We start from the raw sequence: 22,117 nt of genomic DNA, 5'->3' as shown, positions 1-22,117 counted from the left end.
GTGGGCAATGCAGCAGGGGCAAAGAAGACATCAAACAGGTTATGAGAAGAACTCACAGCATGGGAGAGGGCTGGGAGGGGATCTCAGTGATGGTGACCAACAGCTGAAGGGTGGGGGGCGAGAAGGGGGCAGGGTCTGCCCGCTGGCAGGACAAGGGGAAGCAGGCACAAAGTGGAACCCAGGAGGTGCCACCTGAACAGGAGGAGAAAAGACTTTGGTGTGAGGCTGCTGGAGCCCTGGAGCAGGCTGGCAGAGAGGCTGTGGAGTCTCCTGCTCTGCAGAGATTCCAACCCCCCCTGGAGCTGGGGAGGGACTTTTGACAAAGGCTTCCAGTGCCAGGACAAGGGACAAGGGCTTTGAGCTGGGAGAGAGGAGACTGTGCAGTGAGGGTGGGGAGACTGTGCAGTGAGGGTGGGGAGACTCCAGAACAGGCTGCCCAGGGAGGCTGTGGCTGCCTCCTGCCTGGAGGTGTTCAGCACCAGGCTGGATGAGGCCCTGAGCAGCCTGGGCTGGTGGAGGTGTCCCTGCCCATGGCTGGGGAGGGAGGGCTGGAACTGGATGATCTTGAAGGTCCCTTCCAACCCAACCCAGCCCATTCTCTGGCTCTATGAAGAGTGCCCAGGCAGGGCTGCTCACCATCAGTGCCTCTGTGTTGGTCTCCTTCAGTGCCAGCTTGGTCAAGCCGTTCATCCTGGGGCTGGAGGGTTCGTTGTCCGACAGCACGATGACGTCCGGGGAGGGCACTCGCTTCTCCCTCTTCAGCTCCCTGCAGGCCAGAGCAGAGGGGGCAGAGGGTGAGCTGAGGAAACCAAGAACCAGCCACTGCCCACTGCCAGCATGGCCAACCCCAACCCCTCCACCATGGGGGAGCTCAGGTTCTGCCCTCCTTAGGGCTCTTCAGCTTCCCAGGCCAGGACTTGCCCGGGGCAGCGGTGGAGCCCCCAGCCCTGGGGGGGTTCAGAGCTGTGGTGCTGAGGGCCAGCAGTGAGCACTGGGTTAATGGTTGGACCTGATGATCTTCAGGGTCTTTTCCACCTGAACCAACTCCAGGAGTCCATGAAAACACAGCTGAAAGCCAAAGCCTTCGGCAGGCGAGTGGCAGAGCTGGAGGGAAGCTGCGCAGTGTCCTCTAGAGGGCAGAGCAAGCCAGTGAGCCGCAGCCCTCCAGCCGCGCTGCCTCCGGGCCACAGCCAGGGGCAGGCAGCTCCAGTTTCTTCCTGCAGCTGAAGGCACCAGACCGGCTCAGGTCGCTCCTAGCAGGGACACAACCCAGCTGGGCCAGGCCCTGACTGGCTCAGGAGCCCTCTGCAGATGGAAGGGGAAGGCAGCAGCAGGATGAGGCCTTTGGAGGGGACAGCTCCATGGGAGGGACTGAAGGAGTCAGCTGCTGGCTGCTCCTGCTCAGGCTCTGTGGTCAAGTCCCTGATGAAAAGCAGGGAGAGCTGAGCTCCCTGGGCAGCTGAGTTCCATGGAGGGGGAGCTCTGAGCATCCCTGCAGCAGCTCACCAAGGCCTAGCTCCCCCCCTGAGCAGCCCACCCCAAGAGCTGCAGAGTCAGCCAGGAGGGGCTGCAAAGGCTCTGAAGTGGCTGCAGATGACAACTGGCAGCAGGCAGCCTTGGTCCCCCCCCCTGGGCAGCAGCCAGCAGCTGGTGGGACTGGGAGCTGCCAGGAGAGGCCATGCTGGAGCTGCCCTCCCTGAGCTGCTCCAGCCCAGCCTCCCTCTGCCCAGCTCTGCTGAACCTGCTCCAGATGGCAGCACCCAGAGCAGGGCCACCCCCGGCTCATGTGACACCCCTGGCACGTGACCTGGCACGACAGAAACCATGGCAACAGCCTGGCAACGGCCTGGCAGCAGCTGGGCCCAGCCTGACCTTCATTTTGTGAGGTGAGGCTCAGGTGCTGCTGCAGAAAATGGAGTGGCCATGCCCCAGGGCCTCAGCACCCCCTGGCTCCTTGCCCAGGGCTGCCTGGGGGAGTTCAAGAGAGGAAGGGAGAAAGGGCCAAGAAAAGCACCAAAAAGCTGCCAGGAGAGCTGGGCAGGGGCTGCCCCCCAGGGCAGGAGCTGCTCCCCAGGGCAGGCAGCGGCAGGGCAAGGGGCAGGGGCTGCCCCCCAGGGCAGGCAGCAGCAGGGCAAGGGGCAGGGGCTGCCCCCCAGGGCAGGCAGCAGCAGGGCAAGGGGCAGGGGCTGCTCCCCAGGGCAGGAGCTGCTCCCCAGGGCAGGAGCTGCCCCCCCTGGGCAGGCAGCAGCAGGGCAAGGGGCAGGGGCTGCTCCCCAGGGCAGGAGCTGCTCCCCAGGGCAGGGGATGCCCCCCAGGGCAGGGGATTGGTACTGGAGCAGGGCAGATCCAGGCTGGACATCAGGAACAAGTTCTGCACAGTGGGGGGGGTGGGACCCTGGAACAGGCTGCCCAGGGAGGGCCTGGAGGCTCCCTGCAGACACCCAGGGGCAGGCTGGATGAGGCTCTGAGCACCCTGCTCTAGCTGGGGGGAGCTGCTGCCTGCAGGGGGGTTGGAGAGGATGACCTTTGAAGGTCCCTTCCCAGCCACTGCATTCCCTGATGGATGTCCTCAGCAGCAGGACCATGTGGGGAAGGAGGTGGCACAGGCCTGAGCTGCAGCCATGCAGAGCAGGCCCCTGCCCAGCAGCCCTGCACAGAGGAGCTGGCTTTGCTCTTTTGTTACCCTGTGTGTGGAGCAAGAAATCCAAAGCAGATGTCTCCAAATCAAGCAGACAATGGAAACATCACCACTTGCAGCACAACCCAGCCACCAGCAGCTCAGAATTCAGGCTGAGTGCCCCCAGCCTCTGACCTTCCTCCTCTGAAGCCATCAGGCAGATCCCTCAGCTAAATAAAGCCTTGCTTCCATTCTTCTCCCTTCAGCTCTCCTAAGTGCTGCTGTCTCCAGCCTTTGCTCTCTGTGCTGGAGGATGAAAGCTGCTGCCCAGCTCCCCCCAGCCAGGCATCCCCAGCCCTAAACCACAGTTTAATGGGGAGTCAATCAAGCACAGACCTCCCACAGCCCTGAGAACACTGAGAACAGGGCCAAGGTCCTCTGCCCAGGGACATGGTGCAGGGGTGGCCCTGGTGGAGCTACAGAATGGTTGGACTTGATGATCTTGAAGGTCCTTTCCCAGCCACAGAGAGGCTGCAAAGCCCCAGGGCACAAGGGGCAGTCGTGGCAGGGTGGCCAGGAGCTTCCCTCTGGGTCCTGCAGCAATCAGAGAGCCCAGGAAAAACCAACCCAAGCCCACAGCCACCTCCCTGGGGGACACTGCATTGCTGTGGGGGGTTGAAGAAGGGCAGGTGGCTGAATCCAGCCCTGCAGGTCTGCTTCCACTGAGCTGGGCCAGAGGAAGTCAGGAAGCTTTTGTCTTGCTGCCCCAGCTGAGGCTGTGCAGTGTCCTGTGCAGAGCTTCCAACCCCCCCTGGCCCCTGGGCAAGCTGCTGTGGGTGCCCTGCTCTGGCAGGGGGTGGGAGTGGGTGAGCTCCAGAGTGAGGGGGGTGAGGCTCTGGCAAGGGCTGCCCAGGGAGGCTGTGGCTGTCCCCTCCCTGGAGGTGTTCAGGGCCAGGCTGGATGAGGCCCTGAGCAAGCTGGGGCTGGTGGGAGGGGTCCCTGCCCATGGCAGGGGGCTGGAGCTAGATGATCTTCAAGATCCCTTCCAACCCAACCCATTCCATGGCTCCATGGCTCTTGTGTACAGAAGGGGAAGAGAACATCCCAGCAGAGATGGAGAAGAGAGCAAAGGGAGAGCAGAGCTTGACAGCAGAGTAAGAGGTCAGGATGCAGCTCAGCCGGGCAGAATCCATGCCTCCAGCACCCAGCCTGGTGTAAATCAGTGTCCTCACAAGCAAAACTCTTACCCTCCCACTGCAAGTGAGCCCTGGCCTGCAGGAGGAGGCTTCCTCTCCCTGCCCTCCCCTGCCAGAGTGGGGCTGGGATAATGACACAGCAGCAGAGCCAGCTCCCAGCAGCGCCAGGCAGAGGGAGCAAGGCTGTGGGCTGGCCTTGGGTGACCTCTCCTCAAAAGCCTCCCACCACCACAGACTTGCTTCTGTTTCTTCTGGCAGCAGCAAACCTGCTCAGGGCAGATCCTATTTTAAAGTTTGACTTCAAGGTTTAGAAGGAAAAGCAAAAAAAGCCTCAGAAAGCTGCAGAGGCTGAAGCTGGAGGCAGAGCTGCTGGAGGCAGAGCTGTGGCAGCTGTGTGCTGCAAACCCTGGATGGACATCAACTGATGGCAAGGGCTGGAGCAGCTCTGAGCACAGGCTGAGGGAGCTGGGGCTGTGCAGCCTGCAGAGGAGAAGGCTCCAGGGGCACCTCAGAGCTGCCTGCCAGGGCCTGAAGGGATCCTGCAGGAAGGCTGCAGAGAGACTTTTGCTGAGGGTACCAAGGGGGAAGGGTTTGGAGCTGAGGCAGAGTAGAGTCAGAGTGGAGCTGAGGAAGAAGTTCCTCAGTGTGAGGCTGCTGAGCCTCTGGCACAGGCTGCCCAGGGAGGCTGTGGCTGCCTCCTGCCTGGGGGTGCTCAGGGCCAGGCTGGATGAGGCCTGGAGCCGCTGAGCCTAGCTGAGAGCTGTCCCTGCCCATGGTGGGGAGCTCCCTTCCAACCTGAGCCAGGCTTGGATTCAATCAGCTTTCCCCCAGCTCCACAGGGAGCACTGCTGGGCCACCTCTCCCAAGGCAAAGATGATGTCTACAGCTCTGCAGGTGTGAAGGTGAAAAGCCCAGGGCCCAGCCAGCACCGAGCAGGAGCTCTTCCCAAGAAGGCTGCAGGGGTTGAGGCCTCTCCAGCAGCTGCTCTTTGTGTCTCTCCTCTCCTCAAAAATCAGCTTTAGAGACACAGCTCTGGTGGGAGCTGGCAGGGAAACTGCTCTGAAGAGGGAAGGTTGGGGAAGGTGAATCCCACAGCTCAAACCCCACACAACAGAAGTCCTCATGAAAGGGAGCTCCACCTCCCCCAGCAGGGCCAGGTTTATTCTGCTGGAGGAGAAGCAACCAGACTCAGCCTGAGACAAGAGGCCTCCACCTCAGCCTGCAGTCACTTGGAGGTGTTTGCATCCCAGCTGCTCAGGGCCACACTGCTGCTCCAGGAGAGGAGCTGTGCAGGGACTGTGGCCATGGGCACCCTGCAGGACCAGACCCCAGAGCCTGGGAGTCCTGGAAGGGCTCAGGTTGGAAGGGACCCCAGAGATCATCTACTCCAACTGCTCCCCCATGGGCAGGGACACCTCCCAGCAGCCCAGGTTGCTCAGGGCCTCATCCAGCCTGGCCCTGGACACCTCCAGGGAGGGCACATCCCTAGAATCCAGCCTGGAATTTTGCCCCCAGCTGGTGCTGGGTGAGAAGGAGCAGGGGCTGGGTACAAAACGAGTGGAGGAGTTCTGGCAGTAAGGAATCTGGGCCACAGGAGCTGGAGCAGTGCAGGTCTGAGGTGTGAAACTGCAAAGCCCAGATCTTATCAGGTGCTGAGGAATGCCTGTGTGGAGGGGGCAGGGGTGGAGGGCTGCTCCTGCCTGCTGCCTTGGATGTTTGATGGCAGTTCCTCCCTAAACTTTAACCAACTTCTGCTGCTTGTCCAAGAGAAATTCCACTGCAGGAGCCCTGCTCACTGCACCCAAGTGGAAAACCAGAGCTCCTCCAGCAGCCTGGGAGAGGGCAGGTGACAGCTTCCAGCTTTCTCCATCAACCTGCTGCCAAAGGGACAAGGAAGAGTTCATCAAGTCATGGAATGGTTTGGGCTGGAAGGAGCCTTGAAGATCATCCAGTTCCAGCCCTCCTGGCAGGGTCACCTTCCCCCAGACCAGGTTGCTGAAGGCCTTACTGAAGTCAGCCTCAGCTGGAGATGCTGCTCTGCCAGGAGGAAGCAGGCTGCAGTTCAACCTCTGGTTAGCCAACCAGCAGCTGCTCTTCCTCCTCTCTCCCAGCTCAAGCACACCCAACCCTCTCTTCCTCACACCAATCTCAACCAGTGGCTCAAAAAATGCAGCTCCTGCCTTGGCCACTCTCCTGTCCCAGAGGATGCTTCTTCCCTCAGCTGCTCAGCAGACACCAGGAGGGAAGTTGCAGAGGAGCAGCTATTGCAACCTGCTGTGAAGAGCCAGAGCTGTGGCCCCCACCTCAGCTTTCCACCCTCTCAGCTTGCCAGCAGGCAGAGAGCTGCTCCCCTGAGCACCAGCAGCCCACACATCCCCTCTGCTGCTGGCCCACACCCTGGGGGTGGGGAGGTTTGCAACTCACCCTTTTGAGGTACTCATGTCCACAGGCTCGTCTCCAGTCTGCACCTCCACCTTGATGGTTGCTTTCACCTCTCCACCTTTCAACAAGCCTTGCACCTTGCCAGCTCCAGGCTCTGGTTTGATTTTCATGTCCCCTTCAGCATTTAAATCTGTGCCTAAGAGTCCTTTCTCCATTTTCAGCTTCTTGCTGTCCACATCGTTGTGAGGGACCTCACGTTCTAAGGCTCTCTTTTGACTCCGTGTCCTGCATGCTTCCTCTGTCATTGTGAGGCTCTGGGTGAGGGGAGGAGGAAGAGGAGGAGGAGAAGGAGAAGAAGAAGAGGAGAGAGGAAACAACAAATGAGTTCAGCTGGACACAAATCCTCCGTTTCCAAAGAGGACAAAGTCCAGGTTGCTGCAGAAGAAGCTCAGGAGGAGCAATAAAAAGGTTTGCAGGGTGCTCAACCCACCCTACCTGCAGCCCTGCAGCCAGCAGCACCCTGGGGCTCAACCCACCCAGCAGCAGGGTGCTCAACCCACCCTACCTGCAGCCCTGCAGCCAGCAGCACCCTGGGGCTCAACCCACCCTACCTGCAGCCCGCAGCACCCTGGGGCTCAACCCACCCTACCTGCAGCCCTGCAGCCAGCAGCACCCTGGGGCTCAACCCACCCTACCTGCAGCCCTGCAGCCAGCAGCACCCTGGGGCTCAACCCACCCTACCTGCAGCCCTGCAGCCAGCAGCACCCTGGGGCTCAACCCACCCTACCTGCAGCCCTGCAGCCAGCAGCACCCTGGCCTCGATGACTTTGTGTTCAGCCAAAGCAACCAAACCTCCCCAAAAACCAAACCAAGGTGTCCAGAGCTCCTCAAGGACCTCTCCACAGCACAGGGGGGAGGGTGGAGATGACCTAAGGGATCTCTCCCTTGTGATGGGAACCTCTCCACGGCAAGGGGGGAGGATGGAGATGAGCTAAAGGACCTCTCCACGCTGGGGAAGAGAGGACCTAAAGGTTCTCAAGGACCTAAAGGTTCTCAAGGACCTAAAGGAACCTTTGGATCCTCTCTTCCCCCCGTGAGTGGGAGCCCCTCCAGACTGCCCCCAGCTCTTGACAGCAGTGGAGTTAGGACTTTCTTCTCCCCTCCTGGAGCAGAGCCAGGCTGCTGCCAAGGCCGAGGGAACCCAGGCTGGCTGAGCCCTTGGCTGCGGGAGCCGGAGGGGGCGGTGGTGGCGCTGGCACACCTGGGGCAGGGGGTACCTGCGGGCACCCATGCGGGCGGCTGCCGAGCCGAGTCAGGCTTTGATCCCATGACATCACTGGGCTCCACATGACCCTTCCCAGGATGCAGCCTGCCAGACAAAAGCACTTTCCAGAAACCAGTCTGAGCCGGCAGCAGGCAGCGGGGCCAACCCCGGCACCGGCAGCCCTCCTCCTCCTCCTCTTCCTCTTCCTCCCCGGGCAGCCCTGCCCTGCCCTGCCCCTCTGGAGGGCGCCGGGGGACCCCCGGGCGCTGCTCCTGCAGGGATTGGGGTGTGGGGAGAGGCAGAGCGCTGCCCCCTCCCCCCCCGGCCCCCTCCCTCCCCCCCCCCTAAATTAATTAATTAACCCCTTGTTAACCCTTGCAGCTCCTCGCTGCCTGCAGTGAGTTATTTGCAGCCTTCCTCCCATCCGGTTAGCTCTGGGGTGTGGGCAGGGCGATGCCGCACCCCGCCCCCACTCTTCCTAATTGCATTAATTAACCTCTCATTAACCCTTTGGGCTCCTGCCTGCCGGCCCTCCTTTATTTATTTATTTACCCAGCACTCAGTTCTTTCTTTCTTTACTTCCAGCCTCCCTCCCTCCCTCCCGCTTTGCTTTTGGGCTGGGGGGAGAGGCAGAGAAATGACACCCCCCACCCCCCACCCCCCTTCCTAATTGGATTTAATTAATTAACCCCTCATTAACGTTGCATTAATTTATTGCATTGACCTCTCCTCTTATTCATTTAACCCTTTCCTCAGTTATCAATTCACTCATCCATTCAGCTGCTTATTTCCAGCCTCCCTCCCACCTGGGTTTGCTTTGGGGCTGGGGGGAGAGGCAGAGAAATTCCAAGTCCCCCTCTCCCCCCCCCGCCCCCCCCAATTAATTAACTCCTCATTAACCCTTTTATTTTATTCATTCATTTCTTTTATCCACTTCTGTATCTCTTTCATTTGTTTGCTTGCAGCCTCCCCCCCAGCTGCTTTGCTTTGGGGGTGCAGGGAGAGGCAGGGAGGTTCCACATCCCCTCCTCCCTCGTCATGATTTAAGTTAATGAAAGTGTTGCTAATGGCCTTAATTAATTATTTCGTTTATCCTGTTATTTATTTAATCCCTCACTTATTTGTTCCTCCAATTCTTTGTTTATTTGCAGCCTTCCTCCCAGCCAGTTTGCTTTGGGCTGGAGGGAGAGGCAGAGAAAGTCCCAATCCCTCTCTTCCCCTCCTGTCCCCTCCCCCCCCCCATTAATTAACCCATTATTAACCCTTGCATTTGTTTAGCCTCCTGCTTTACTTGTAATTCATTAACCCATTATCAGCCCCTTCCATTTCTTTCTTTCTTCATTTCAAGCCTTTCCCCCCCCCCCCCCCCCCCCCCCCCCGCTGGCTTTGGGGCTGGGGAGAGGCAGACAAATGCCACACCCCTCCTCTTCCTAATTTCCCTTCATTAATCAACCCTTCATTAACCCTTTTTAGTGATTCACTTCTTTATTTCAAGCCTTCCTCCCCCCTCTGACTTGTGAGGAGGTGTGGGGGAGGCAGAGAACAGCCACGGCCCCCCCCTTCCTCATTCGGTTCTAATGAAGCCATTATTAACCCTCCTGGTTAGTTATGCACACAGTGAGGGCTGGGAAGGCCTCCTGGAGGCAGGCTGAGCACCAGCACAGCAGCCTGGAAACAGAGAGCAGCCTCCAGCACCTGGGAGCCTCCAGCAGGGCTGGGCAGGGACCTGTGGCAAGGGCTGGGAGCACCAGGACCAGGGGCAAGGGCTGGGAGCTGGGAGAGGAGGAAGGAAGCCTCTGGGGTGAGGCTGGGGAGGCTCTGGGAGGATGACCCACAGCCAGCCCTGAAGCTTTATGGAAGGCTCTGGGGTTCATGGCAAGGAATGGCAGAGCCTGGGGTGGAGCAGCCAGGACCTGAGCACTGTAACAGATTAACCACCAGGCCCAAGCCAAGGCACTTCAGGCTGGCCCATAAAAGACAGGCAGCAACCTGGGCTGCAGCTCATGGCAGTGCTCAGCCTGGAGCCTGCTCACAAATTCCTCCAAGCAAAGACAGCAGGGAAAATCCCCAACCCTCCCCAGCCCAGCCAACACCACCTGTGCCTGGCATGCCACCTGGGTGCTTCCCATGGGGCAGAGCTCTCCTGCCATCCTCTGAAGCCTTCCTCCCTCCAAAGAGCAGAGCAGAAGACCAAGCAGCCAGCCCTGGTTTAACTCAGGCAGTGGCCAGGAGGGTCCTGGTGCCACACAGCCCAGCAGCCACCTGCTCTGGGCAGGGAAAAGTGACAGAGGAGGAAAAAACTTCCCCAAGAGTGGGGAAATGAATTCTTTCAAGCTGCTTTTTCCAGATGTGAGGTCCAGCCTGGAATAAACTCCAGCAGCTGCAGAAGCTGTGCCCAGCTCAGCCAGCTGGGGTGGCAGCTGAGCAGGTTGGATGCAGCAGAGAACACTGCCAGGGTGCACAAAGGCAAAGCCACACTCAACAACCCACAGCAGCAGTGCTGCTGAGGGCACCTCCACTCCCCCCCAGCACCCCCAGAGCCATCCACTCCCCCCCAGCACCCCCAGAGCCATCCACTCCCCCCCAGCACCCCCAGAGCCATCCACTCCCCCCCAGCACCCCCAGAGCCATCCACTCCCCCCCAGCACCCCCAGAGCCATCCACATCACCTCCTCTCCTGCTCCTGATTTACAACTTCCTCCTGCCAACGCCAAGGAGCCCCCTCCCAGAGCAGCTCTGCACAGCTTGCAGTGGAAGAGGACTGAAGTGGAAGCAGATCCCAAAGCTGTGCTGGAGCCATCAGCAGTGCTGGTGAGGCTCTGGCAGCAGATATGGGCCCAGCACAGCCCAGCTGCAGCCAGGCTCCAATCCCACTGCAGCCACACACTGCCCCAGCAGCTACGTGATGGGAGCCTCCCTTGGGTAGCCAAAAGCAAAGATCAACAACCTCCTGCCCCAGCAAGAGCTGGAAACTTGCAGAGCAAGTGAGGGGAAAAAGAGAAAAGGGCAAAAAAAGAGGAGAGGAGGAGGGAAAAGAGAAAAAAACAACAACAGGAACAAGAGAATAAAAAGAGACGGAAGAGTAGGGAGGGAGGGAGGAGGAGAGGAAGAGGAGGGAAGAGAGAAGAAGAGAGGAGGGAAGAGAAGAAGAAAATGAAGCAAAATAAGAGAACAAAAAGGCAGTGAAAAAGCCAAGAAACAATAAAAATAGACAAGGAAAAGGGACAAAGAAGAAAGGACAAAAAGCTAAAGAAAAGGTGGTGGAAAAAGAGGATTTAAAAAGATGCAAAGGAAGACAAAAGAGGAAGAAGAGAAGAACGAGAGGCAAGGCTGGAGAGAAGGAAGCAGGAAGGTTAAGGCACATCCAGAGCCACTCAGCTGAGTCCCTTCTGCAGGCAGCTGGCCACAAGCAGCCCCTCCTGGGAGCACAGCCCCTGCAGCCCCCTTGGACCACCCCCAGGCTCCCTCCTCACAGCACCCAGGGATGAGTTTCTCCTGGCAGGATGTGAAGAGCTGCAGTGGGAGGATGCAGCTGAGCTGATTTCCTTGCTATGCCACAAGAGCTGTTCTGGGGTTTGTTTTGGTTCCCCCTTGGGCAGCAGGAGAATGCTGCACACTGCCCTGGGTGGCTGCAGGGTGCTCAGCTGCCTTCATCTGCACACCAGGCAAGGGGGGACCCTGGTGTGGGGCCAAGGAAACTTCAGAGAGCCAACCCAAACTTTAGAAAGGCAAAGGAAGGAGCAGATCTGATTGTCCTGAGGGGCTGGGCGAAGGCAGCAGCAGGAGGAGAAGGACACTGAGCTGCTCTGCAGGTTGGGAAAGGAGAGCACAGCCAAGCAGCCTGCTGCTGAATTCAGCTGGGCAGCCCCAAAGCAAAACCCCAGCCCTTGCCTGGGGAAGTGCCAGGGCAGCCAGAGGTGTGGTGCTCCTTCTGGCCCCTCAGCCATCATCATTTCCATCCCAGCAGCAGAACTGCCAAGTGCTGCACACCCCCCCCCCAGAGCAGGAGGGGGTGAGAGGAAAGGGCCCCTGGGGGCAGCCCACCCCCTGCTCTCAGCAGGGAGGAGCTGGCAGGGGCTGGGGTGGCTGAGCAGTGCAGCCCACCAAGGGTTAAGCCCTGCCATTTTGGTGCCATTCACTGATATGTCCATTAAGGGTGTTACATAACAAAATGGCAGCGCTTAACCCTTCCCTTGCCAGGCTGCCACGCTGCTCAGCTGCCTCTGCTCACCCAGCTGGCCACCACCACGCCTGCCCAGCCTGCCTCCCCCCTCCCCTGCTCCCTCTCCTTGGAGCACTCAAGGGAAAGGGAAACAAAACAAAACAACAACCTCAAAAAAAGAGCTCTGAGGCCGCTCAGGACTTCAACCACTTGCAATTAACAACGAGAAGGAGCCCACAGAAGTTTGCTCTGTGCCACACAGCGCTGGGCATCTGGAGGCAGCAAAGTTCTCCTGAGCAGATGCCCAGCCAGCAGGGAAGCAGCGATTCAGGGAGACCAACCCCCCCCCCCCCCAAGCCCACCCCCAGCAGGCAGCAGTGGGGGGAGAGCAGCCCAGGCTGCCCCCACAGCCAGGACATCCCCAGCTCCAGGGGAGGAGCACCTGCAGCAGCTCCTCCTGCACCTCCAGCCTGGCAGGGGCTGCTGCTCCTCCCCAGCGCGGCTGCAGCTGGGTGCAGGGCAGTAGGAAACGATTCAGCCCCAGCCTGCCCAAATATTTACTAAAATGAAGAGATAAACATTTGCAGAAAGGAGCTGCAGCCCAGCTCTGAGCACCACAAACAGCACCGGGAGCTGAAGCCTCACTGCTCCGAGGAGTCCCCCTCCTGGTTTGTCTCACACTCACCTTCAAACCAAACCAAAGCCAAGAGCTCCAAACGCCTCCTGGCTGAGCTTGGCTGCCAGGCTCAGCCTGGAGCTTCCCCCCTGGCTGAGGGCTCTGTGTGACAAAGAGAGAAGCATTCACAGCTCCTCACAGAACGCTCAGTGTGCCACACAGCTCATGTTCAGCCTGTGGCTGGAGCTGCAAGAGAGCTGCTGCCTGCAAAAGCCCAGCTCAGTTTGCTGCCTTTTGCTTCAAACCTACCAGAAAAACCTAAGCCAAGAGCAGCATTTTAAAGCAATCAACCACAAAAGCCTGCAGGGGAGTCCCAGGGGGGTCTCCCAAATGCCTCCTCCCAGCCTTGCTCTGGAGGATCCAGCCTCAACAGCATCCAACCTTCCCTTCCCAGCCCTGCCACAGGGACACTGCCTCTGGCTCTCCACGGAGCCTGATCCCCAGCTGCAGCTTTGAGGGACACACTGCATGGTCCAGGATGGAGCTGGTTCATTACCCTCCCTCCTCCCCCAGGGAAAACCCAGCCACCCCCGGAGGAGAATGAAATCCAAGCCCTTTTGTTAAAGGACAGCAGCTACCCTCTGACTCCACCTCAGTGACCTCCTGGCCAAGGAGGTCAATGGTCTCCTGGGGGGCATTCAGAAGAGTGTGGCCAGCAGGTTGAGGAAGGTTCTCCTCCCCCTCTACTCTGCCCTGATGAGGCCTCCAGTTCTGGGCTCCCCAGTTCAGGAGAGGCAGGGAAATACTGGAGAGAGTCCAGCAGAGGGTCCCAAGGATGCTGAGGGGCCTGGAGCAGCTCTGAGGAGCAAAGGCTGAGAGCCCTGGGGCTGAGAGCCTGGAGCAGAGCAGCCCCAGAGGGAGCTGAGCAATGCTCAGCAGGAGCTAAAGGAGCTGTGGGGGGCAGGAGGCTGGGGCCAGGCTCTGCTCAGCGGTGCCCAGGGACAGGCCAAGGGGCAGAGGGCACAAACTGGAAGCCAGGAGGTTCCACCTGAGCAGGAGGAGAAAACTCCTTTGGTGTGAGGCTGCTGGAGGCCTGGAGCAGGCTGCTGTGGGGGTTGCAGAAGTGATCACAGCACACAGAAGGGCTCAAGGGAGGAACTTCTGTGCCTCTGCTTTTGCTTCTCCTCTTGTTCCAGACCAAGAACATTGTGCAGCTGCTGTGACTGCCCAGGTAAAGGGAAGTGAAACCTCTCTGTCCCTCAGCAAGCCAGAGACATTCACCTGCTCTGGAGCAGGGACCAAGTGCTCAGTGAAAGGAGCCAGATTCTGAGCCCAGCTTGCTCCTGGAGCTCCTCTACAGCTCCTCCTGGACAAGGCAGCAGCTGAAGGTGCAGGAGAGCAGAGGCCAGCCCCAGCTCCCAGCCCATCTCCACGTTTTCAGCACCAAACAGAGGTGTCTGGGCAAGACCAGAGGCTCATCCCCACCTTATTCACTGCTCCTACCTGTCAGGGAAGGTCATGGGTTCCACGTGGGATCCTGGCCAGCTCCAAGTCACAAAGAGACTGCAGAAGGATCCTGAGGGGAGAGCCAAGGGCAGGATTAGGGCCCCTGGTGTGACGGCCACCAACCACCTCCACCCAACCCACCCTCACTGCTGAGGCCTTACACCCTGGTGCCTGGGGGAGGGATGAGAAGCTGCATCCCACCTGAAGGGAAGGAGCTGGGGCTGAGTGCTCCAGTTAAGCCAAAGCAGCCCACAAAGGTATGTGAAGCTCCAGCTCCTCCTGCTCCCCACAGCCTCGGGCTGTGTGTGGTCACTCAACATCCAGGAGGAAACAACTGCTCCTCCCCAGCTCTGCTTGATCCAAACACCTGCTGGAGCAGCATTCCCATTCCTGACCAGCAGCTGCCCCTCGAGGGGCAGAGGCCAGCAAGCCCTGCACTTGTGCCAGTGCAAGGCCACAGCAGCTCGCTGCAGGCAGGTCCTGAAGCAGCCTCTCCGCCAGCTCCCCCCCGCCGGCCGGGCCAGGAGCAGCAGGGCTCCGGGGGTGCAGCAGAACCAGAATGTCACTTCTGCTGGAGAAGCCCTTTCAGACCCTCCAGTCCCTCACTCTGCCAGGGCTGGGGCTCAGCCAGGGCCTCAGCACCACAGCTGTGAAGCACCTCCAGGGCCGGGCACCCGAGGGCCTCCCTGGGCAGCCTGCACACAGCCTGCAGCCAGCCAAACCTGCTCCCTCCCCAGGAGCACAGCAAGGGCAGGCAGGAGCCCACGGCCAGCAGCCACTGCTCACTCAGACACACAACCAAGTCGATCAGCAGCCAGCAGCCAGCGCTCCTGCAGCAGGTCCACGCTGCCCCCGGGCCAGGGGCAGCTCCTGGGGCAGCTGGCAGCAGCGCTGGGCTGGAGGTGGAGCAGAGTAATTGATGCACATTGGCTGCCAAGACCACTCCTTGGAAGCTCAGCCTCTTATTTCTGCTAAGCCACCAAGGACTGAGTCATTTCCCTCCTCCAAAAGTTGCAGGGTGATTTTCTCTTGGCCAGGAGGCAGGACAACAGCTCTGCAGCTCCCAGGCTCTTCCCCTGGCTGGGGGACAAGGGCTCTGACACCAGCCAGGCAGCACTGTCCCCTCTTGGGCCAAAGCCAGAGGTCAGCCTGCCCCAGAAGCTGGCAGGCTGTGCCCAGTGCAGCTCTGGTTGGTTTGAAGCAGCCCAAAAGGTTGCCACAGGTTAAGGGAATGGAGCAGAAGTGCAGCTCCAGGGCCACCATGAATGGACCCAGCACTGTGCTCCCTGGTTAGCTATCTAGAGGGCAGGTCTTGCTAATTATAGCTCATCCTATTAGTCCTAATTAGAAGCCCATTGAAACCCATCCCAGTAGCTTCTTCAGGGCCTTGCACAGGGCTGTAAAAGCTACCAGACAGGGCAGCACTTCCAGGCTGCTGCTCACACATCTGGCCTGGAGATGAACAAACACTTCCCCACGGCTGGAGAGGAGGATGAGGACCACACACAGCACACACCCTGACCTGGGTGGTGACAAATGGGACAGCACAGCCTCTCTAATTGGCAGCTGTGACAGGCTGTGATGCTGCTGGGCTGGGGGTGGCTAAGCAAAAATCATTTCAAAACAGGAATCCTTCTGCCTGCTCAGAGAACTGCTGAAGGGGGCTGGGAAAGGTCACAGTGGGAGGGTCACAGATTGCACTGGGTTGGAAGGGACCCTCAAAGGGCATCCAACCTCCCTGCACTCAGCAGGGACACCTCCAACTACAGCAGGCTGCCCAGGGCCACAGCAAGTCTGATCTTGAATGCCTCCAGGGATGGAGCCTCCACCACATCCCTGGGCAGCCTGCTTGTCCTTCAGGAGCAGCCCTGCAGGGGCTGGGAGCTGGGAGCAAGGCACAAGGCAGCCCCAGCACGGGGGGGACAACCCTGTGGTCCACAGAGGGGTTTTCCCCTCCCAAAAGGGGGCCAAGGAATGACCTGGGCAGCACCCCCAGAGCTCTGCCCAGGTTTGGGGGCTCAGTGGAGATCGTTGCTCCCAACCTGCCCTGGAGGTGGGCAGCTGAGGGCAGCCAGTGGTGGTCCCGAGGCTCTGGGCAGCCTCTGCAGTGACCCTGTGCAGGAAGCACCTCCAGCACCCCCAGCAGGGCCCTGAAGCAGTCTGCATCTTGTGAGGACAGCAGGGGAGCAGTGTAACTGCTTCAGTGCCATGGCTCAGGGGCACCTCTCCTGCTGACCCACATTCACTGCATGGAAGTTTCCACTGCCACCCAACAGCTGCTGCTGAGGAGCTGCAGGGGAAGCAGCAGGCACCACCAGCCCCATCCTGCCCCAGCCCCCTCCTGCCCCAGCCTGTGCCACTGGGGCAAAGAAAGGTTAAGGTGCTGGAGGAAGTGTTCTGAAGGATGAATGCTGGCAGCAGCTGCCCAGGGAGGCAGGCTGCAGGGAGGCTGGCTGCAGCTGCCCAGGGAGGCTGGCTGCGGGGAGGCTGGCAGCAGCTGCCCAGGGCGGCTGGCTGCGGGGCGGCTGGCTGCGGGGCGGCTGGCTGCGGGGAGGCAGGCTGCGGGGAGGCAGGCTGCGGGGAGGCTGGCTGCGGGGAGGCTGGCTGCGGGGAGGCAGGCTGCGGGGAGGCTGGCTGCGGGGAGGCTGGCTGCGGGGAGGCAGGCTGCGGGGAGGCTGGCTGCGGGGAGGCTGGCTGCGGGGAGGCTGGCTGCGGGGAGGCAGGCTGCGGGGAGCCTGGCTGCGGGGAGCCTGGCTGCGGGGAGCCTGGCTGCAGCTGCCCGGGGAGCCTGGCTGCGGGGGAGGCTGGCTGCGGGGAGGCAGGCTGCGGGGAGGCTGGCTGCGGGGGAGGCTGGCTGCGGGGGAGGCTGGCTGCGGGGGAGGCTGGCTGCAGCTGCCCAGGGAGGCTGGCTGCGGGGAGGCTGGCTGCAGCTGCCCGGGGAGGCTGGCTGCGGGGAGCCTGGCTGCAGCTGCCCGGGGAGCCTGGCTGCGGGGGAGGCAGGCTGCGGGGAGGCAGGCTGCGGGGAGGCTGGCTGCGGGGGAGGCTGGCTGCGGGGGAGGCTGGCTGCAGCTGCCCAGGGAGGCTGGCTGCGGGGAGGCTGGCTGCAGCTGCCCGGGGAGGCTGGCTGCGGGGAGGCTGGCTGCAGCTGCCCGGGGAGGCAGGCTGCGGGGAGGCAGGCTGCGGGGAGGCTGGCTGCGGGGAGGCTGGCTGCGGGGAGGCTGGCTGCGGGGGAGGCTGGCTGCCGGGAGGCTGGCTGCAGCTGCCCGGGGAGGCTGGCTGCGGGGAGGCTGGCTGCGGGGCGGCTGGCTGCGGGGAGGCTGGCTGCGGGGAGGCTGGCTGCAGCTGCCCGGGGAGGCTGGCTGCGGGGAGCCTGGCTGCAGCTGCCCGGGGAGCCTGGCTGCGGGGGAGGCAGGCTGCGGGGAGGCAGGCTGCGGGGAGGCTGGCTGCGGGGGAGGCTGGCTGCGGGGGAGGCTGGCTGCAGCTGCCCAGGGAGGCTGGCTGCGGGGAGGCTGGCTGCAGCTGCCCGGGGAGGCTGGCTGCGGGGAGGCTGGCTGCAGCTGCCCGGGGAGGCTGGCTGCGGGGAGGCTGGCTGCGGGGCGGCTGGCTGCGGGGAGGCTGGCTGCGGGGCGGCTGGCTGCGGGGAGGCTGGCTGCCGGGAGGCTGGCTGCAGCTGCCCGGGGAGGCTGGCTGCGGGGAGGCTGGCTGCGGGGCGGCTGGCTGCGGGGAGGCTGGCTGCCGGGAGGCTGGCTGCAGCTGCCCGGGGAGGCTGGCTGCGGGGAGGCTGGCTGCGGGGCGGCTGGCTGCGGGGGAGGCTGGCTGCCGGGAGGCTGGCTGCAGCTGCCCGGGGAGGCTGGCTGCGGGGAGGCTGGCTGCGGGGAGGCTGGCTGCGGGGAGGCTGGCTGCGGGGAGGCTGGCTGCGGGGAGGCAGTCCCGCGGTGGGTGCTCAGGAGTGAGCCTCTGCCCAAGCAGCAGCTCTAGGGTTTGGCAGCACAGCCACCAGGAGTCACAGCATGGGTTGGGAAAGCCCTGCCAGATCCTCCAGTCCTGCCACTCTCTGACTCTGCCAGGGCTGGGGCTGAGCCATGGCCCTCAGCACCACAGCTCTGGGGCTCTGCAACCCCTCCAGGGCTACCTGGGCAGCCTGGGCCAGGCTGTGAGAACCCTTCCAGTGAGGAAGTTTCTTCTCATGACCAACCTAAAGCTTTCTGCCCTGTTGGGAGGGTTGAGTGCACTGCTCAGCAGGCAGTAAGAAGGAATCCATTTGAATTCCAGGGGCTACCTTCTGCCTCCTGAGTTCAGGCTTCAGCTCCACAAACCTCTTTGAGCACAGGGGTGAAGTCTCCCAGGACTTCACTGCTCTAGGAGGAGAGCCCAGAGTGGCAAACCTGGGGGGTTTCAAGCCCCAAAACACCAACTGGAAGCACTCCTGTGTGCTCCAAACCCACCAATCCCTCCCTGCACACAGGACCATGGAGCTGTTCAGGTTGGAAAAGATCTCTGAGACCATCCAGGCCAACAGCTCAGGACAGAAGTGTCCAGGGCAGGTTTCTCAGCCCTGTGAGCAACCACCCTGGGGTGGGAAGCCCTTCCCTGCCTCCTCACCCACGGACCTGGCACACCTGGGGATCTCTCCCAGCACCCAAATGCTGCTTTTGAACTCCTGCCAGCTGAAAGGCTCAGGTGGAAGCTCCTAACCCCCTGCATCCCCATCCTTCAGCTCCCCCCAGCGCGATGCCACCTCCTAGGAAGGCCAAAAGCTCCTTCCAGCTGCTCATTAATGCCCTTCATTGTCCACAAGTCAGATTGCAAATCAAACCTGTTACAAATTAAGAGTCTCTCCCCTCCCCACTCCGGAATTCCAGGGGGAAAACAACAGAGGACTCCCTGGCCAGCCTGCATCCCAGGCCATCCCCAGCCCCCCGGGGCGGCTGGCAGGAGCTGGCAGGGCCAGCAGGGACCCTGTGGCTAAGCCTGGGGGCAGGCAGGGACCCCAGGCAGGGACCCCAGGCAGGGACCGCAGCCTGCGCCAGCCAGCGAGGGCAGCGCCGCAGACAGCAGGGGGAGAGGACAAACTGCTCCGGGGGGCACCAGCTGCTCTGCCACCACCTCACCCTGCTGGCCCTGCTCGCCCTGCTCACCCTGCACAGCCCTCCTCAGGAGAAGGCTTTGCTGCCCGGCGCCTGCTGCCCCCTGCAGAGCCAGGGGGTGCCCGGGGCTGGCACACCGCAGGGAGGGGCTCCAAGGAGAGACCTTCCCTCTGCTTCTGTGCTGCCCTCACCTCCCAGCAGAGCTGGGGGCAGTTCAGCAGTCACTGAAGGGTTTGGGCTGGAAGGGACCCCTGGAGATCACCCAGCCCAGCCCCCCCTGCCAGGGCAGCACCACCCAGGGCAGGTCACCCAGGAGCACATCCAGGGGGGGTTGAAAGCTCTGCAGGGACTCCACAGCCCCTCTGGGCAGCCTGCTGCAGGCCTCCAGCAGCCTCACAGCAAAGCAGCTTCTCCCCAGGTTGAGGTGGAGGCTCCTCAGGGCTGGGGCAGCACTCAGTGTGCTCTGGAATGCTGCATCTGGGCCTTGCCTTCCTCTGCCTCACCACCACCTGCTGCAAGGAGGCTCTGCTGTGCTGGGCAGCCAGCTTGGGCTCACCACATGCCACTGGCTTCAGCTGAGCACCTGGCAGCCACTGAAAGCCAGCAGCTTGAGGCCTCCTCAATCATTTTGGTTAGAAAAGACCTCCAAGATCCCTGAACAGGCTGCCCAGGGAGGCTGGGGCTGCTCCCTCCCCAGGGGTGCTGAAGGCCAGGCTGGATGAGGCCCTGAGCAGCCTGGGCTGGTGGGAGGGGTCCCTGCCCATGGCAGGGGGCTGGAGCTGGATGATCTTGAAGGTCCCTTCCAGCCCAACCCATTCTGTGACTCCAAGAACCAAGTCCAACCATCAGCCCAGCACCACCAGGGCCACTCAGCCAGATCCCAGAGTGACTTCTCTCACCTGGCTGGCAGCATCAGCTCCTGAGGACACAGCAGCAAGCTTTTTCTTTCTCACCTTTTGGGGCAGCTCTAGATCCCATCCTCCCCTAAGGACACCTCCTCAACCTCAGCAGGAGGGTGCTGGAGCCCACCAGCTCCTGATTTCGTGGCAGCCATTGGAAGCCTTCCCCAGCTCTCTCATTTCCAAAGCTAACCCAGGGGGGGTGTGTGGAGGATGCCACCTCTCAGGGAGCCAAAGAAGGCAATGCCCTGGCAGGGGCCCAGCAGCCACACCTATTGACAGGGGAAGCCAAGCACAGCCACCATCATTCATTAATTCAGAGGCCTCAGCACACAGAACTTGCTCTGGATGCAGAGGAGCATCCCCCAGCTGAGATCAAAGCAGGCTGAGCAGCAGCAGCCACCTCCACACAGCACAGCTGCAGCACAGCCCAGCCTGGGGGGCTGAGCCCTGGCCTCTGCTCCTGCAGCTGCCAGGGAGAAGGAGCCCAGAGCTGACTGCTGTCACCAGGGGCTCAGCCTGCAGCCAGCCTCAGCACTGCTACCAAACCTCAGGCACTGAGTGCCCTGGCTTGGAAGGAACCTTGAAGCTCCCCTAGCTCCAAGCCTCCTGCCATGGGCAGCTCCCACTGGGAAGCCCCTTCCCCAAGCAGCCCCTTGAGCCAGGAGCAGCAGAGTGGAGAGGAGCAAGGCAAAACTTAGCCTCAGGTCTTTGTGTGGACACCAAACTGGCCCCAAAGCAGGAGGGGATTCTGGGGGGGCAGCAACCAGAGGTGTCCCAACCACACCAAAAAGCACTTGGCAAGGATCTTCCTATCAGCTCTGGGGATCTGAATGTCCCCAGGGATCAACAGCAATACTGAAAGGAGCCTCACTGAATGACTTCCAGAGCCTTCATCATCATCCTCATCACCATTCTCTGGCAGCTCAGAACTCAGTGACCCAGCAGCTCCCAGCTGGCAGGAGTCTCCTGCTCCTGCCCCCAAGCCACTTCTGCCACTGCCAGGTGCTGGCTGCTGCTTGGACCAGCAGCTCCTGGGTTCGAGGCAGTCCCACAGAAGGGATGGGCACATCCCCCTCTGCAGAGCTCAGCTGCAGGGAGGAGAACAAGCAGGGCACTCTGAAGAGCCTTCTGCAGCAACAGATGAACTCAAGGCTGCAGGGAACAAGTCTGAGGTGTGCCCAGAGCCCAGCTTCCTGCAGTGCACACCAGGGTCTGCTCACAACCACAAGGCCTCTGACAGCTGCTGCAAGATCTCATGCACAGAGTTCACCTCCTTCAGAAGGGGAAGAGCTGTGGAGCTCTTCCCACCACCCAGCTCACAGGTGCCAGACCCCCCAGCACTACACCTCCCACCTCACACTGAGTCCCAGAATCATTTTGGGTGGAAAAGGTCTTCCAGCTCCTCCAGCCCAACCAATCTCTGACTCTGCCAAGGCTGGGGCTGAGCCCTGGCCCTCAGCACCACAGCTCTGGGGCTCTGAGACCCCTCCAGGGCTGGGGATTCAGCCACCCCCCTGGGCAGCCTGGGCCAGGCTGTGAGAACCCTTCCAGGGAAGGAGTCCAACCTAAACCTCCCCTGGGGCAGCCTGAGGCCATTTCCTCTCTGTGGCTTTTTGCTGGGGAGGAGACCAAAGCCCACCTGGCTGCAGCCTCCTCTCAGGGCATTACAGAGCCAGGGCAGCTCTGGGCTCCCCAGGCCCAGAGGGACAGGGAGCTGCTGGAGAGCCCAGTGCAGGCTCCAAAGCTGCTGAGGGGCCTGGAGCAGCTCTGTGAGGAGCAGAGGCTGAGAGCCCTGGGGCTGAGAGCTTGAGAAGGCTGACAGGACCTGATCAATGCTCAGCAAGAGCTGAAGGAGCTGTGGGGGCCAGGGGATGCCCCCAGAGCAGGACACCACTGCTGCCATTTCACTTCACACCAAGGCCCAGCAAAGGGTCAGTCTGTGCTGGCTGTGGGGCTCAGTGGGTGGCTCAGCATGCCTGGGGGCACACACACATGGCCACAGCCCCTAATTCTGCTGGGGCCAGGATTTGCCCAGATCCTATTAGAGCTGAATGCCTGCAGTTTGCTTCCTCTAATTCTTGCAAGCATTCCCAAGCTCGTGATCACCCAGGGGGGGCTCAGAACCAGCAGGCTGGGCACAGCCACCAGGGCACCAGCTCCTGCTCCAGCAGCAGGGAAATCAGGAGCCTGGAAGCCAACAATTCCACTTTCTGACTGATTTCTGCTGTCTGGAAGGGCTTCAGGAGCTGCAGCATTAAGCCAAGCAAAGAGACAAACCACTGCTGGTCACCTCCAGGGAGGCCTCATCCAGCCTGGCCTTGAACAGCTCCAGGGGGCACAACTCTCAGCCCCCCTGGGCAACCTGCTCCACTGCCTCCCCAGCCT

The 22,117-nt window shown here is 61.3% G+C and overlaps 1 protein-coding gene across 6 annotated transcripts in view; it reads right to left on the bottom strand.

Annotated features, from left to right (window-relative positions):
* The window catches only part of GATAD2A (GATA zinc finger domain containing 2A), a 52,937-nt gene that overhangs the window by 9,992 nt on the left and 20,828 nt on the right, over positions 1-22,117 (bottom strand). For 2 of the 6 annotated variants that reach the window (XM_068165058.1, XM_068165057.1), the window contains exons 2-4: positions 13,741-13,813; positions 6,238-6,509; positions 637-766 (exon numbers count right to left, since the gene is read on the bottom strand). In XM_068165058.1, coding sequence (XP_068021159.1) covers positions 637-766; positions 6,238-6,500 — 393 coding nt within the window. In that variant the 5' untranslated portion in view covers positions 6,501-6,509; positions 13,741-13,813. Of the gene's footprint in view, positions 1-636; positions 767-6,237; positions 6,510-7,472; positions 7,675-7,832; positions 8,067-13,740; positions 13,814-22,117 lie in introns of those variants that run through there. The other 4 variants (XM_068165056.1, XM_068165055.1, XM_068165061.1 and 1 more) reach the window with 4 other exon arrangements.

Source organism: Melanerpes formicivorus, unplaced genomic scaffold, assembly GCF_026170545.1.
Source record: "Melanerpes formicivorus ecotype bairdi unplaced genomic scaffold, bMelFor1.0.p_v2 SCAF_83, whole genome shotgun sequence".
NCBI lineage: Eukaryota > Metazoa > Chordata > Aves > Piciformes > Picidae > Melanerpes > Melanerpes formicivorus.
This window is presented reverse-complemented; position numbering and strand designations above follow the sequence as displayed.